Source organism: Mchenga conophoros, linkage group LG2 (genome assembly GCF_057382185.1).
Source record: "Mchenga conophoros isolate Kocher_MC1m ecotype Shallow Benthic linkage group LG2, M_conophoros_male_GT1.1, whole genome shotgun sequence".
Classification (NCBI taxonomy): Eukaryota; Metazoa; Chordata; class Actinopteri; order Cichliformes; family Cichlidae; genus Mchenga; species Mchenga conophoros.
The window spans coordinates 30,347,875-30,362,748 of record NC_140527.1 but is presented as its reverse complement, the minus strand read 5'-3'; the positions used below and the strand labels follow the sequence as shown (position 1 = coordinate 30,362,748).

The following is a 14,874-nucleotide window of genomic DNA, read 5'->3' as shown; positions in this document are numbered from 1 at the left end:
TGGACTGTGGGAGGAAGCCAGAGTACCCAGAGAGAACCCACACAAAGACAGGGAGAACATGCACTCCCCACAGGGAAAGGCTCCGACCAGGTGGTAGAATCTTGCTGTGAGGCAACAGTGCACAGCGCCACCGTGCCGCCCTGATAATACCCTGATAACAACTGGACGTAATGTTGATATGTCAACATTATTATTATCTCAAGTGAGTTACATTGCTTAAAAAATGTATTCGACCACCTCACAATGTAATGTTTATCCCACAGCTTTACTAAATGAAAATTAGTGGTAATTACCAAAGATATTTTTTTATGTTTCTGTAGTGGTTAATCCATCAGTACACACACTCCTTAACTAGAGTTATATTTTTAATGTTAAAATACAATTATTGTTGTTATCCAAACCAAATTAGAATGTTTAAATTTACTGTTTTACAAAAACTGAAAAAATAGTAAAATGCATTATTATTATTCTTACTATTATTTTAATAAAGTACCAAATTACAGCAAAAACAAGGGTTTCAGTGGTCAAATGTTATACTTGAAAATAACTTGAAATTTCAAGGTATCTTTTATCTCATAGTTCATTTTATTTAAGTCATAAAACTTTATTTTTTGATGAAGGCTAAGATTCATACGGTAGATGAAAGTTGAATAGCCCATGGACCAGTGGCCTTATTCAATAAGAATATTCTGTATGATGCAACTTCACAGTTAATGCTTATTTTAATATTTAATATTAATTAATTAATTAAGTTCTAGATTCATCACTTGACTTTTAGTAATAATGAATTCTTTCAATTTCTTTGGAGGTAGTTTAGCATGACAATACTTACTCTACAATGTTAATTCAATTACAATTAACAAATGCTGAATTTGTGCAATGTAAGAAAGAATCAAAGATGGATACTTGTGGCAACTTTGTTTGAGTAACAATTGGCCATAAATTTAGCCAATGAATTTAATGCTTTTTAGCAGGAAAACCTCTGATGTTGAGGCTTCCTTGAACGCACCAGCCAAAATTGCACCATAACTATGCATAATTCTAAATGTTTTAGGTGCATCACTATTGATTAAATATCTGTTTCAAAGAAGTTTTGTAGCCTTTAATTTGACTGCCATATAATTTAAATTAAATGTCTGAATAATAAGAAATGAATATAAAAAATTATAGTATTACTTTTTATTTAAAGGTTTTTTTCTTTTCTTTTTTTTTAAAGAGTCTTAAAGATTTTCCAAAATAGTGTATTTCCATACCAGCTCAAGTCCATCTTCTTTGTTTCCCTCAGTCACAGTTAAGCTAACATATCCACTCAAGTTTTTTTTTGTTATCCTTTTAAGACAGTGTATGTCTATTTTATATTAAAACCTGCATTACAGAAAAGTTTCTGATGTAGACCAAATGTTAAGCTACATGAGTGCGTCTCAGTTTTGATGGGCGAACTGTTTATGTGTTGCTCAGTTCCTCTGGGGTGTCACAAAAAAGAGCAGCATCTTTGTAATGCAGTTTAAAAAAAAATGCAGATTACTCCTACTTTTAATGTCCAGTCGAGTCTAATCTTTATGTACAGCCTATTTCATACTTTATTAGGCACACTTGTTCAACTGCTCGGCAATACAAATATCTAATCAGACCATCACATAGCAAGAACTCAGTTCTTTAGACATGTAGACATGGTCAAGACAGCCTGCTGAAGTCCAAACTGAGCATCAAAATGAAAAAGAGAAAAAAACAGGATCCAGTTAGCTGCAGTTCTCTGGGTGAAAAATGTCTTACTGATGCCAGATGTCAGAGGAGAATGGCCAGACTCGTTTGAGCTGATGGGAAGGCCACAATACGTCAAATAGCCACCTGTGACAACCAAGGTATGCAAAAGAGCATCTCTGAACGCACAACACGTGAAACCTTGAAGCAGATGGCAATAAACAGCTGTAGCTAAAATTCACATGGGACAACAGAAAATTGTAAAACATCGACTGTTCTGAGGAGTCTCAATTTCTGCTGCAACATTGGATGATAGGATGAGAATTTGGCATAAAACACATGACAAAAGTGATACATCCTGCCTTGTATGAGTAGTTCAGGCTGCCGCTGGTGCTGTAATAGTGTCAGGGATATTTATTTGGCACCCTTAATACCAACTGAATATTGTTTAAATGCCACAGTGCACCTGAGTTAATCTACTGTATGTTTGGGAAACTGAGCATCAGTATTTAGCAGACACATCTCTCTCGTTCTCTCGCCTCTTCAGCCGAAATTCCCCCAAGCTGTCGCCTTGTCGTCCGGCTTTGTGACGAACTTTGTTTAACCTCCACATTTGATGGCCACTGTGGAGGTTAAACAAACTATCTGACGTCATTAGCCGTTTCCGGGTCCAAACTCCCCTTCAGTTCCCAAACTCAAACACTGTGCCATCCCTGAGAGTTAAAAGCTATCTCTCTTACTAATCTTACTTAATTCGTCACACTGAGTTCCCTGACACATATAAACATATAGAGTACTGTGCAAAAGTATTGAGCCATCTCTCACTTCAAGTTTTGGTAGGAAAATGAGAGAGATGCAGCAATTTATTGAAATGTACAAACTCACATGAAAATATCATTTATAAGGCAAAAACAGAGTTTGTACAGCTCTAATCTACGCAAAGATTAACATAATGAAATGAGAATATTTATATTGGCTTAACAAAAGTTTATGTTTAAATCAGTACACAATTACTGCACAAAATATAAAAAGATTTTACGCAAACAGGAAAAACAGAGTTTATACCGAGGCTTCTTAGATCACAGTGCAGTACCTGCTCCCTCTGTAACCAGAGGTCAAAGCTAATAGTTTACTCATCCAGTTACAACATGTCATATTGTAAAATGTCTTCAGTTAAACATTCAGTACAGAGTACAAAGCACCGTTTAATGACAGTCAAACACTACTAATAAGACACTAATAATAATGCAGATACAATTAGATGGAAAATTTTGGACGTCTCTGAAAAGATGACACGCATAACAGATTTTCTACATGGCTTCCAAATGACTAAAGGTCTGATGAGGAAGGAAATTTTCAGATATTAACAATAAAAAAGGAATTTCTAACAAGTATGTTTTAAAACAAATCAAAACTTTTATGGTTGGACTGAATTTTGACACTTGTCACAAACAAATGTTGCATAGCCCAGATGTTGTCCAACATATAGTGTATGACATCTGGCCGAGGTCAACACATTCAGTCGATGAGAAGAGATTTGCAGACGTGCAGCAGGGAAACGCAAGGGTTGCCAGACAGATTAGTCGTTATTGCCTTCCTGAAAAAGTTCTTCTAAGATAGTTTTTCCTCACAGTGATGACATAAATGATTTTAGTTCAAGAACAAGTGTCGCAAGAGACCAACAAGTGTGTTTTAGTAAGGTCGTGTAATGTTTAATAATACTTTAAAAAGATGTCCTCAGTCCGATGGCGTTTCAGTCCTCGGTGGTGGAATTTGCTGGACGATGACCTGAAAAAACAAAACAAAACATGAAAGTGGAAGAAAAATAAAATGATGAGTGACCAAAGCTATTGAAAACTGTCCTTCAGCAGATATCCCTGGGATAAATCGGACTCTGTGGCATGTTTCTTTGAAGTAGACAGAAGGCTTGTATGTCAATAATAAAAAAATAAAATATGCTATTACCTGAGTGCGTGTGGATTTCAGTGCGAAACTTGCGACAGTGGTTAGAAAAATGAGAATCACTAACACTGAAATAGTGGAGATCAGTAAAATGGCTTCGATACTTTTCAGCAGCATCTACAGTGACAGAAAGTGAGAGTTATTGATATGCTGTGAAAACATGCATGTCATACAATCATAATCAAAAAATAGATATGTACTGTAACTCACCACACTTGCATCGTTCAAATGAAATCGCAAAAAAAAAAAGTAGGGATAAGAGAGGACCTGGATCATCCTGTATATGAAAGAGATTACGATTCCAAAGATGGAAACCACATACAGGGCCAAGCACACAGTCACCTGGGAAAGATAAGTTAATCAAAATTAATTAGGCCACTGAATTAGGAAGGACTGTAGGAGTATAAACAAGGCTGAAAATCACAAATAGGAAATAAAACCATGACGTACCATCTTCTTGGACGGATGCAACTCAGTGTAGACTGACAGGATTCCACAGGTAAGAAACTAGTGAGCAAATAATCACAACAAATGATGCTGTTTGACCTTAACCCACAGTAGATTTATGGGTGATATTTTCACAGTGTGAAGCTGTGTGAGTCTGTCTTCATACAATACATCTTTTGTAGGAAACTATGAATACTTGCTGATGTTTATTTGTCATTGGAAAGATCTAGTTAACACGTAGCATTGCAATTGTACCAGATGCATTTTTAAAACCTTTTGGTATTATGACTGTGTGTCATGCTTGTGCTGTTAACCTAACAAACTGATGGTTGTAGCCTCATATTTATAGCACAGGCAGTACTTTGAACTTTTCTGAACAATAACTGCACAGAAGATATGACCAGTCAAGTTCAATCATTTTTAGCTGTCAGCATGTCAGTGCTAGCCAGTAAAATGCTACAGTAAGTACCAGAGCTCCCTGCCAAAAGGGAATGAGTTGAGCAGAGAATTTGAACTCTTCATTGGAGAACTGAAATCCCATTAACAACTCAGCACAGCCAAACATCAGAATGACAATCTGGAAAGGGGAAGAGGAAGAATGGATGAGAGTGTCTACAGCTGCATCAGCTTATAGCTATCCTCGTGTATAAATCTGCTTATTTAAGATTTTGCTTATCTGATGTGTTACCCCAAGACTTCTGGGCTCCTTTCGGACAAAGCGATGCAGAGGTTTGCTGGACATAGGCACATTGCTGCTAGTCCCCTGATCCCCATTTCTTTCTGTTGTCCCCTCCTCTCTAGTCGTTGTCTGAGTTCCCTCCATTTTCAGGAGACTACACACAGTGCTTGGCTGTGGGTCAAAAAGACTTAATTGAACTGGATGCTTCCCCACAGCAGCACAGATTGTTGGGGGCAGAATATCTGTGGAGTAGCAGAAAACATTTAAAAGCCAGATGAATGCAAGATTTTTCAAAAGTCTTAGAAAACGTGACTCACCCCGTCTTAGATTTTCATGCAGAAAAAGCAGAGTGAAAGATAACAGGAAGGGAATGTTGTGGGTGGAAAGAGGAAGTGTGGCAATTTGAGACTTCTTTTTTTATTAAGTGGTGGGGCTAAAGACTGTCTGGAAGTTACAGGCTTAGGCTGTTCCACAGTATAGTGAGTAAACCACTCAGTTAAAATGAAATCCCCATTAGGTCTGTGCACACTTACTGTATTATAAGTAGATCGGCATTATTGGCAGAGTTAGTGAAACTACTGACAACCTGGTATGTATTATTTTTGTGCAAAGCTAATTGAACCTCGTGCGTGTGACATTGCATCTAAACAGAAAAATTAGTTAAAGTTAAAGTGAGTTTCAGCAGGTAAGGGCTCAGTGTGGGGGAAAAGAATCACAGCTCACAATAATTTCTATTAAGATTTCCACAAGATTTCTATTCTCTACACTGACAGCTTACTGTTTATACTCACTTTATACTAGACGGCCGGTAACGGAGAGACTAAAGGTGGTTACGCCCTCTTGTAACAGAGAGGATGTATGTCAGCCCGTTCTCACGCCCGTTCTGACCTAACCTTATCCCGAACCTTAACCAGCACTTTAAAGAAGTTAGTGTTTTCCAAAGCGATTTAAGTAAAATAAACGCATATGTGTAGATTCATTCCAAACTGTTCTCATGTTTCTTAATTTTTCCGATCTCGTAATCTAGGGAAGTGTTTGGTGTTTGGGAGTGAGAACGTGTTGTGTATTCTATCAAAACACGGCAGAACAATGTGTCCTTCTAACTCATCTAAACAAGGCATTCTGTAAAGGGTATAACAAATATGGCAGTCTTTCATGAAACAACAACTGTAATCTCCACATTTCCAGTTTTTTCCTCAAAATAGTATTTTAACTTTTTCCCTCCTCAAAACAACATTATGTAACTTGATCTCCAAATTTTGATTTTATTCTCAATTTCAGCAATATATGTTTTGTATTAATTTGGCCCCAGTGGTCCTTCTTACCTCGTCTTGGATTTTCATGCAGCAAAAGCAGCGTGAAAGATAACGGGAAGGGATTATTGTGGGTAGAAAGAGAAAGAGACAGTTTTTTTCATTAAGGGGAGGAGCCAAAGACTTTGATTGGAAGTTACAGGCTGAAACTGTTCCACAGTGTGGTCAGTGAAAACTCCATGAGGTCTGTGCACACTGACTGTGTTATAAGTGTAAGCAGGTGTACATAAAAAAAAAACAACAACTTTACCTACTTAAAGTCTTTAAGTGAGGCTTTTTTAAAAATTATTTACATTACGGATTCAGATTGCATTAATGTTTTCTTTTTTTTATCATTATTGAAATTACTTTCTAATTGGGCATATTTATCATCTCTACAAGTTTCAGCTTTAAACAGCAGTTTGAAGCAATCACAATGATCAACTTCTGATTATTTTTTTTTAACATACATACATATAGCAGTGCCACCACTTTGGGTCGGTCTGTGCTGCCCTCACTAATCATCAGCATCACATGTAAAAGTCCCAAGATTTTTTGTGATTAAATGTAACTAAATGTTTCTTAATAAAAATCAAACCAAACAGCAAATACTCCAAAAAAAGCAGCAGTCATATTTGTTGTAAGGAAGAGTTTTATTATGTCATAATTATTTAATCGTTACACAGGCATGATGACAAGGTCTTGTTGATAAAGACACATTATGTTTCTAATGTTATATGTTCCACCTTCAGTATCTTAACATCTCGAAATATGTCAAGCCATATCTGAATATAAATACAGTTTTATGCAAAAGTACTTCACCAGTACAAGTATTATAAAAATATTTAATATTTGCATAGATTAAAATTCCATGAGTAAAAACATACAAGACAGCAGTTTTATCACTAATTACTTCAAATGCACAAACAAGTTTGATATCTATCATATCAAAATGTAAACATGTTGTTATCCTCAGCTGGGCCCTCCTAACACAACAAGTCTTGTTGTTGATTCAAGGATCCGGCATATTGTCCACCTGCAAGACAGCAGCTCCCATCAGACATTTTTAACTAAAAACTACAAAAAAAATTCAACAGAGACAATAAGGCTGCATAACAATTACTGTTATATGCTGTTGGTAGGACAACAAGTGCTTCTCCAGGAGGTACGTCGACCTTTGTCTCATCTCTGCTGCACCATTGTACTGAAGGACCTCCAACAGTGAAAGCCCATCTTGCCTGACAAACTCCTCTGCCACCTGAAGAAGAAGAATACCACATCATGCCACAGCTTAGCAATCATTACAGAGTTTAGTTTCACTAATTACCACACTTACCACTGGACTGCTGACAGTCATCATGAACAGGATGTCCAGGCTCTGAATCACCATTTCCTGATCAGCCATTTTAAGCGTGGCACAGAGTGCAGACAGTAAACCAAGCTGCATGAGCTGCACACAGAACACCTTTTTCTTGTGGGCAATATTAGCCAGAATCCTGAGAATCTGAGTGTAACAAGCAAGAAAAACAAAAAACAACAAAAACACAAAATCAAAAAACACTTTTTTCATCCAAAAGGATGCAAGAGAAAACCACAAGATTTCTTATTATATGCCACAATGACTTAATATTACAAGAAGCACTTATATCAATCATAGTACCGTATTTCCCGGACTACAAAGCGCACCTGAATATTAGCCGCACAAGCTAAAATCAGGGGAAAATCCTGTTTTGTACATACATTAGCCGCACCTGACCAAAAGCCGCAGGTGTTTCAATGTTGACTTATCATATGTAAGAGAATATGCACAAAGCGAATTGTCAGGAAAGAGATGGCTGTTTGGAGACACACCCCTTTTATTAATATTTTGAAAAACAAGTTATGGGTACATATTTGCATAACTTTTTAGGTATATGTACAAGTAGCGGTAATTACAAGTACGAAACATGTACTGTGCTTCATAAATGAGTAACAAATGTAGTACATAACAATAACCTACAGCACACCAGAAAAATAGATTCGGACTACCTTTTAGGCTCAGGTGCAGTGACACGGCTTTAACAAGAAGAAAAGTCACCATCTTTCTCTTCTTCCTGCACACTAAAACCACCAAAGTCCTCTCCTCCAGTGTCGGATACGAACAGGCTCAGGATGGCTTCGTCATCCACTCTCAGCTTCGTTCCTTCGTTGTCACTTACAAAACCAAAGAAATCCTCGTTGTCAGTGTTAGAGTCGAACACCCTCTGAAGGGCCGTGGCGGTGTCCTCCTCTCCATCATGCAGCAGTCCAGCCCTTCGAAATCCGTTGGTGATCATGGATGTTTTCACACTTTTTCACGCTGTCAGATTCCACCGGTGGAGTTGAGCATAACTTGCTTTTCGCAAGTTTATCGCCGCTCGTCATCCACGACTCCCGCTGAACGCGTAGCGTTCATTTGAAGTTGGTTTTTCACGCTACTTGTACGGCACTATGTTGCCTGGCGGATGGACACGTGACCAACATACCACTCTTGAACCCCGATACTGTGTGTCTGATCGCATGCCCTTCCGCCAGGCAACGTAGTGCCGTACAACAGCGGAACAAACAAAACAAATCGTCTTACGATATGACAAAAATCACGGACAATCCATAGAAAAGCCGCACCTGACTAAAAGCCGCAGGGTTCAAAGCTTGTGCAAAAAGTAGCGGCTTATAGCCCGACAATTACGGTACTAACCATAGTATTAATGCCTTGAGAAAATGGGAGAAGTTGGATCAATCCTGGGACCAAGTTTAGAGTCAAGAGGGCGGAGCAGAATTCGGTGGAGTGAGCTGGGATGGAGAGAGGTAGAAAACACAATGGGGCACGTTACACACACTACAGAAAACCCTGATAATTATGATGCATCAAATCTCAGATGTGCACAGAGAATGCACAAGGCAGCCACAAGCATTTTATTCAGTATTTGAATAGATTGAATAGTTACACCCAAAAAAAAAATGCAATGTTTTCTTGCACAAATCTATACTGAACTGCAGCAAAGCAGGAAAAATATATTGCAAAACGGTTCTATTAGTAATGATGAGGTGTACTTCTGTATGGCTGCAGTCCCATTCAGAGACGACTAAAACAAGAGAGCCGTACCTGTGAGGTTGTTAAGGACCCAGACGGTCTCTCTGGCCAAGGCTGGCAGGGTGTGCAGGTAGGCTTGAACAAGTGCACACAGAGAAGCTGGCAGATGAGCATCAGTCAGTTGAGCATTCAGGTCTTCCTCCGGGCAGGAGGACAAGATGTTTCCCACACACCTCAACAGAGGCCAGATGAGCTGAAGAAGACACATTAAAAGCTTCTGTGATCCAAGTCAGATTAAAAACTAAAGTTGTTATTAGAGATGGACCGATCCGATATTACGTATCGGTATCGGTCCGATACTGACCTAAATTACTGGATCGGATATCGGAGAAAAATAAAAAATGTAATCCGATCCATTAAATATCACGAAAGCACCTCACAAAACTTGCAACACGCCGTAACTCACCTCAGAACGTTAGCACGTCGGAGCAGTATGCATCACGTGATAGAGCGGCTGTGGCATGCGGGACCTGTCGGTGGTCTGGATAGCATTTGGAGCTTCGCTAGCAACCCGGCATTTCATCTCCGACAAAGTTATCCCGAGAGAAGTAAAGCAAGTGTGTAAGTCCATCTCTGAATGTTTGTAAAGCATTCCTGCGTTAAGCTTAACAAGTGATATATGGAGCGACTGCCTCTTCTTGCTGCAACTTCAATCATGAAACTGCTTAATGATCAGCTGATCGGCTTTTCTGTCGCGAGTCCGTGTCTCTAGTTTGCTTTTGGCCCAGTTTGCACCAGAAAGAGGAAACCAGCGGCTGAACAACAGCAGCACGTTTAAGCTTGATCAGCTGTTGTTAGAATGTATTTAATATTACTTTCTACTCGAGGATCTTTTTCTACATAGCTGACGGCTGGTAACTGTGCAGGGGCGGATCTAGCAAAGTTTAGACAGGGGGGCCGATAGGGCATTAACAGGGAAAAGGGGGCACAAAGACATACTTTTCTTTCTTATTCTCATTTAAAATGTCTAGCTTTTAATAAATAATTATCTGACACCCAAAGTTTAAATTTGATGCAAAATGAATAGAAGTCAATTACTTCTATTCATTTAGTCTATTACTTCTAGACTTAATAGTAACTATTAAGTCTAATATATATACCCTAGTAAGCTATAGTACTTTTTCCTTTGTGAAGGTACCATCTGTGCAGTCTGCAATTTTGTTGAAGAAAGATGTTGAATCTATTTAATATTTCTTGAAAAATAATTGATTTCTGTGCATTTTTTTTCACACTGCATCAAATTAAGGTTGATTACGTCGATTAAGCATCATGAGGTGGAGCGTGAGGGGTGGTTCCCTATTTTTTATTTATTTATTTTTGTTGTTGCTGGGAGTTGGAACCCTATTAGTTAGGTTGCTTAATATTTATGCTAAGTACTCTTTAAAATACCAGAATAGGGAGGATGGTGTAGGTTTAAGTTTATTAGATTGATCAGTATTGCTGAACTATGAAATATTTTTTTTTGCATGTAGGTATAACAGAATAGCTTTAGTGTAGTTGTTGTTTTAAACTTGAGTATGAACTTATACAAAATGCAGCAAGATATTTAAAAACAGTTTTGTTGATTAAAAAACACTATATCGGATTCATATCGGTATCGGCAGATATCCAAATTTATGATATCGGTATCGGACATAAAAAAGTGGTATCGTGCCATCTCTAGTTGTTATTTTTACTTTGTTCTGAAGCTTAGGCAAATATGCGATGTTGCTGTTTTGTTTCAGTTCCTAGATTCTTCAACTGACTTTTAATAATAGTTAAGTCATTTTACTATCTTTGGAGGTAGCTCAGCATGAAATGAACTAATCTACATTATTAATTCAATGATAATTATCAAATTTGTTTGCTTAAAAGTAAAAAAAAAGTCTTAACAAGTTTTGAAAGTAAATATTGGATTTGATCATTCACTTCCATACCAGCTCAATCCCATCTTCTTTGTTTCCCTCGGTGACAGTACCACCTAGTGACACTAACAAGGAGCTGCACTGTGACAGGGCACCCTGAGCCAGCAGCTCTTTGTTATCATCTGTGCTAATAAAAGGCACAAAACAGATTCAGTAATTAGCTACAATAGCAAATCAGCAAAAAAACAAAAAAGGTTTTGGACACTTTCCTAAACTTCTCACCTGCATATGAGGTAATGGAGACACCATGCACACTCTATGGCAGGAGCCAGGCCGAACTGTGGGTCGGGGGTAAGGACGGATAACAGGTGTGAAGGCAAGGTAGACTTCAGGACTATCCTACAGACACAGAGGAAGACAAAAAAAACACAACAAGGTTAAATGTGAACAAAACATTACTCTGACATTTTCTGCGAGATGAGGAATGCAGAGGCTGAAGACGTGAAGAAGTGCATTATTGATATATTTACGGGATTATCTTCTCAGGTGCGTCTCTGGCCTGGAGAAGCTGAGAGAGGGTGAACGCTGCAGCTTCCACTACTGCAAGTGTGTGCCGTTGGTTCTGGACAAATACACAGTAACATGTTACAAAGACGTGCAGCAGTCACACTCCTGTCTCTCTATGAATTGGATGTTTGAGTAGATTTGGATTCAACTGCAACAATTCTACGAATTGCCAGTACAGTAAGGATATTAGTGTAGACAGTGAGCCTTCGTAGTTTACCTCTATACAGCTGGCCAGAGCGGGAATGATTCCCTGAGCCAGGAGCTTCTCTCTTACCACATCGCTGTCTGGACACATGTTACCAAGTGTGTAGAGACACAGCTCCTGTGTACATATAATGTTCCGCACAATAAGGAAGTCAAAAGTCTTCTGCATTGTAGGTCATACTATATCACAAACTGCCTGCACTGCATGGTGACTTACTGTAAACTTAGTGCTTGGGCTAGACAGGTAAGTGAGCAGGTAAGGGGTAGCAGGCAGACAGGCTGGAGCCACATTAGTGTGGGAAGAGTGAGAGAGCTCGTGAAGACACCGAACGGCCTGCAGGCGGCACTGAGCATTAGAGCCAGTGAGGAGGCCGACCAGCAGATGCATACTGTTCTCGTGCCTGAAAGAAAACACAGTTTCACACACAAAGATGAGGAAGTGACTTAAAAGTGACAGCGTAATTTAGTCTCTTCCAATATGGCAACAGAAGCCACTACCATACTTGATAAAGGTGAGCTGTGCAGCTGGGTCGCGCAGAACTTTACTCAAGGCCTTCAGGTGTGCCTCCTTCTCTGTCCCGCTGTGTTGAAGTTTGTGGAGCAGACTAACAATGTCCTGAGGAAATATGAGACTGGCAGGCTGAGTTCAGATCTTTCATTTTACTGAACCTACCAAAAAAAATAATCTAAGACAGGCATGTCAAAATCAGTTTACGTTGTGGGTCAAATACGGCCCAGTTTGGCTCGAGTAGTAAAAACACCCCATTCTGTCAGTGTTAATATATTTAGCTACACTTTAAATCCCTGAGAAACCTTACAATGAGACAAAGAAGAAACATTTCAACAATATGTCTCAATTTTTCAGCAAAATAAAATTACAGAAAGGTTCCAGTAGCTCTTTTTCCAGACTGTCCTGTACTTATAAAACAAAGTTTTTGTTAATTCACAGAAAATATTCTTTTTTTCCCACCAAAATTTCAAAAGATGTCAAAAAACATTAACTTTTCTGTCATTTAATTATTTATCTATTAGATAATTCCTTTAGTTTAGCGTGAATGGCTACGTAGGAGGTCTTTATCAGCAGTAAAAGATGTAAAACTTCTGAAAACATAGCCTATAAGTTGATTCCCTCCTTTACATCTTCCAGCCTTCAAGTGGGCCAGATTGGAGAATTCTGGCACCTGGGAAATTCTTGTGCTTGACACCCCTGATCCAACACAATATCTGATACTTACATGTCCTCCTGGGGCTGTGTCCATGCTAACGTCCGGCTGCTCCTCATCTTCATTTAGCAGTAGTCGCTTGCTCACCAGCTGCCTGTCTCTGCGTGCCTGTCTCAGTGCTAAAGCATTCAGGGAGAGGCATGTCACAACTCTTTAACCTTCAGGGATCATACGTGATCATACTTGTGTTTAGTGTACATATGCTGTGCAAAACATGCGTCCTTTTGAGATAAAGCCACCATGGGGAGGCCATGCCTGTGGGGAAATAAAGAAGCTGAAGTTAAGATGATGCTAACATATCCATTTAGGTTTTGACTCATTTTACGCCAGTGTATGTCACCAACACTGCTCTATTTTATATTAAGACCTGTACATGGGAACATCTCAATTTTTAAAAAAACACTGAATTTCGAGTAGAAACGAAAACCTATATCTGCACAGGAACTGTTTTTGCTGTTTATGTGTTGTAAAAATGCCTGGAGATGAAGATGTAACAGCTAACTAACAGTTCCTCACGGGTGTCATAAAAAAGAGCTGTATCTTTGTAATACAGTTTTTAAAAAAAATTACATGTGCACATTACATAAACCTATTTCACACTTTATTATGCACATTTGTTCAACTGCTTGGTAAATACAAGTATCTAATCAGATAATCACATAGCAACAACTGAGTTGGTTTAGACATGTAGACAGGGTCAAGATGGCCTGCTGAAGTTTAAACTGAGCATCAAAATGGGGAAGAATAGTGATTTAAATGCCTCTGAATGTGGAATGGCTGTTTGTGCCAAATTGGCTGGCCTGTGTATTCCATAAACGGATGACGTGCTGGAATTTTCAACAGCCAATTTTCACAGAGAACGGTCTGAGAAAGAGGAAAAATGCCTTAGTGAAGCCAGATGTCAGAGGAGAGTGGCCGACTCGTTTGAGCTGATGGGAAGGCAACAATATCTCAAATAACCGCCCATGACAACAAAGGTATGCAAAAGAGCATCTATGAACGCCAACACGAAGTAGATGGCCTACAGCAATAGACAGCTGAGGCTACAATACCAATACCAGTACTAATAGAACAATACCAGCACTTTATTGAATCTGTGCCATGATGAATTAAGACAATTCTGAAAACACAAGGGGGTTCAACTTGGCTCTAGCAACGTGTACCTAATAGTTTATTAAGATATTAATAAAATAATGGTTACGTTGAAGCTACAGTTCCAGCTAGTTTCTATGGAAACTAAACATAGTCACAGAGCCAAAGGAAAAATGAGCTCATTACTGAATAAACAGGGTTTTAGTTAAAGACCAGGGTTAGCCTACAGTATGTTTGGGAAACTGAGCCTCGGTATTTAGCAGACACACCTCTCTCGTTCTCTCGCCTCTTCAGCCTGAGCTCCTCCAAGCTGCCGCCTTGTTGTCCGGCTTTGTGACGAACTTTGTTCAACCTCCACATTTGGCGGCCAGTAACAACTGCAACTGTAAAACTTCACTGACAGTTACTCATCGTATGGTTAGTGTGTAGCTATGGTAGTGGGGCAGTCTTCTTCTTTCTTCTTTAACAGTGGTAAAACAAACGTCTTTTCGCTGCATTAGCGTCACCCTCCGGATTGGAGTGGAACAGTCGTTTTCTCGGTTTCCTTAAAAAAGACTTGACACCCTCACGTTACACGATTCAGCGGAAAGGCAGTTTTAGGCCTCGTCTCTCTTAATAATCTTAATTTGTCTCACCGAGATCCCTGACACGTACAAACATATAGAGTGTCCCCTACAGCACAGCACAATCTCCAGAGCTCATCAAGTCAAGCATTTTCCCTTAATTTGTAAGAAGTTCAGCGTTTGTGTGC

General features: G+C 39.0%; 2 protein-coding genes across 5 annotated transcripts; both read right to left on the bottom strand.

Annotated features, from left to right (window-relative positions):
• Positions 1–2,585: 2,585 nt before the first annotated feature.
• LOC146582259 (uncharacterized) lies at positions 2,586–8,885 on the bottom strand. Of its 3 annotated transcripts, none has more exons than XM_085293415.1 (7): positions 8,798–8,885; positions 4,799–5,031; positions 4,580–4,687; positions 4,114–4,170; positions 3,874–4,005; positions 3,667–3,780; positions 2,586–3,489 (listed from the first exon to the last, which is right to left on the bottom strand). In XM_085293415.1, the coding sequence occupies exons 2-7, from the start codon at positions 4,931–4,933 to the stop codon at positions 3,439–3,441; spliced, it is 597 nt and encodes a 198-aa protein (XP_085149541.1). In that variant the 5' UTR covers positions 4,934–5,031; positions 8,798–8,885; the 3' UTR covers positions 2,586–3,438. The 3 variants fall into 3 exon arrangements, with proteins under 3 accessions (XP_085149541.1, XP_085149534.1, XP_085149550.1); XM_085293408.1 differs by lacking the exon at positions 8,798–8,885 and adding an exon at positions 6,115–6,257; XM_085293424.1 differs by lacking the exon at positions 8,798–8,885 and adding an exon at positions 5,107–6,051.
• Positions 6,461–14,793, bottom strand: tmco6 (transmembrane and coiled-coil domains 6). 2 transcript variants are annotated; one of them, XM_085293397.1, is made up of 13 exons: positions 14,393–14,793; positions 13,044–13,150; positions 12,312–12,424; positions 12,026–12,209; positions 11,822–11,926; positions 11,568–11,659; positions 11,320–11,436; positions 11,110–11,224; positions 9,206–9,386; positions 8,798–8,892; positions 7,418–7,585; positions 7,205–7,339; positions 6,461–7,117 (listed from the first exon to the last, which is right to left on the bottom strand). In XM_085293397.1, the coding sequence occupies exons 1-13, from the start codon at positions 14,481–14,483 to the stop codon at positions 7,094–7,096; spliced, it is 1,527 nt and encodes a 508-aa protein (XP_085149523.1). In that variant the 5' UTR covers positions 14,484–14,793; the 3' UTR covers positions 6,461–7,093. The 2 variants fall into 2 exon arrangements, 1 of the variants encoding a protein (XP_085149523.1); XR_014894587.1 differs by lacking the exons at positions 6,461–7,117; positions 7,205–7,339 and having other exon boundaries at positions 7,450–7,585; positions 8,110–8,892.
• Positions 14,794–14,874: the final 81 nt, after the last annotated feature.

Bases quoted from the DNA above. Each gene is read 5' to 3' on its own strand.
- LOC146582259 (XM_085293415.1), bottom strand. From the start codon at position 4,933: ATGGAGGGAACTCAGACAACGACTAGAGAGGAGGGGACAACAGAAAGA. The intron at 4,688-4,798 runs GTAACACATCAG...TCCCCTTTCCAG, and splicing joins AGGAGCCCAGAAGTCTTGGG to ATTGTCATTCTGATGTTTGG. The intron at 3,781-3,873 runs GTGAGTTACAGT...CTGTCACTGTAG, and splicing joins ATTTGAACGATGCAAGTGTG to ATGCTGCTGAAAAGTATCGA.
- tmco6 (XM_085293397.1), bottom strand. From the start codon at position 14,483: ATGTGGAGGTTGAACAAAGTTCGTCACAAAGCCGGACAACAAGGCGGC. The intron at 13,151-14,392 runs GTGTGTCTGCTA...TGAATGCTTTAG, and splicing joins GAGGCGAGAGAACGAGAGAG to CACTGAGACAGGCACGCAGA. The intron at 12,425-13,043 runs GTAAGTATCAGA...ATATTTCCTCAG, and splicing joins ACACAGCCCCAGGAGGACAT to GACATTGTTAGTCTGCTCCA.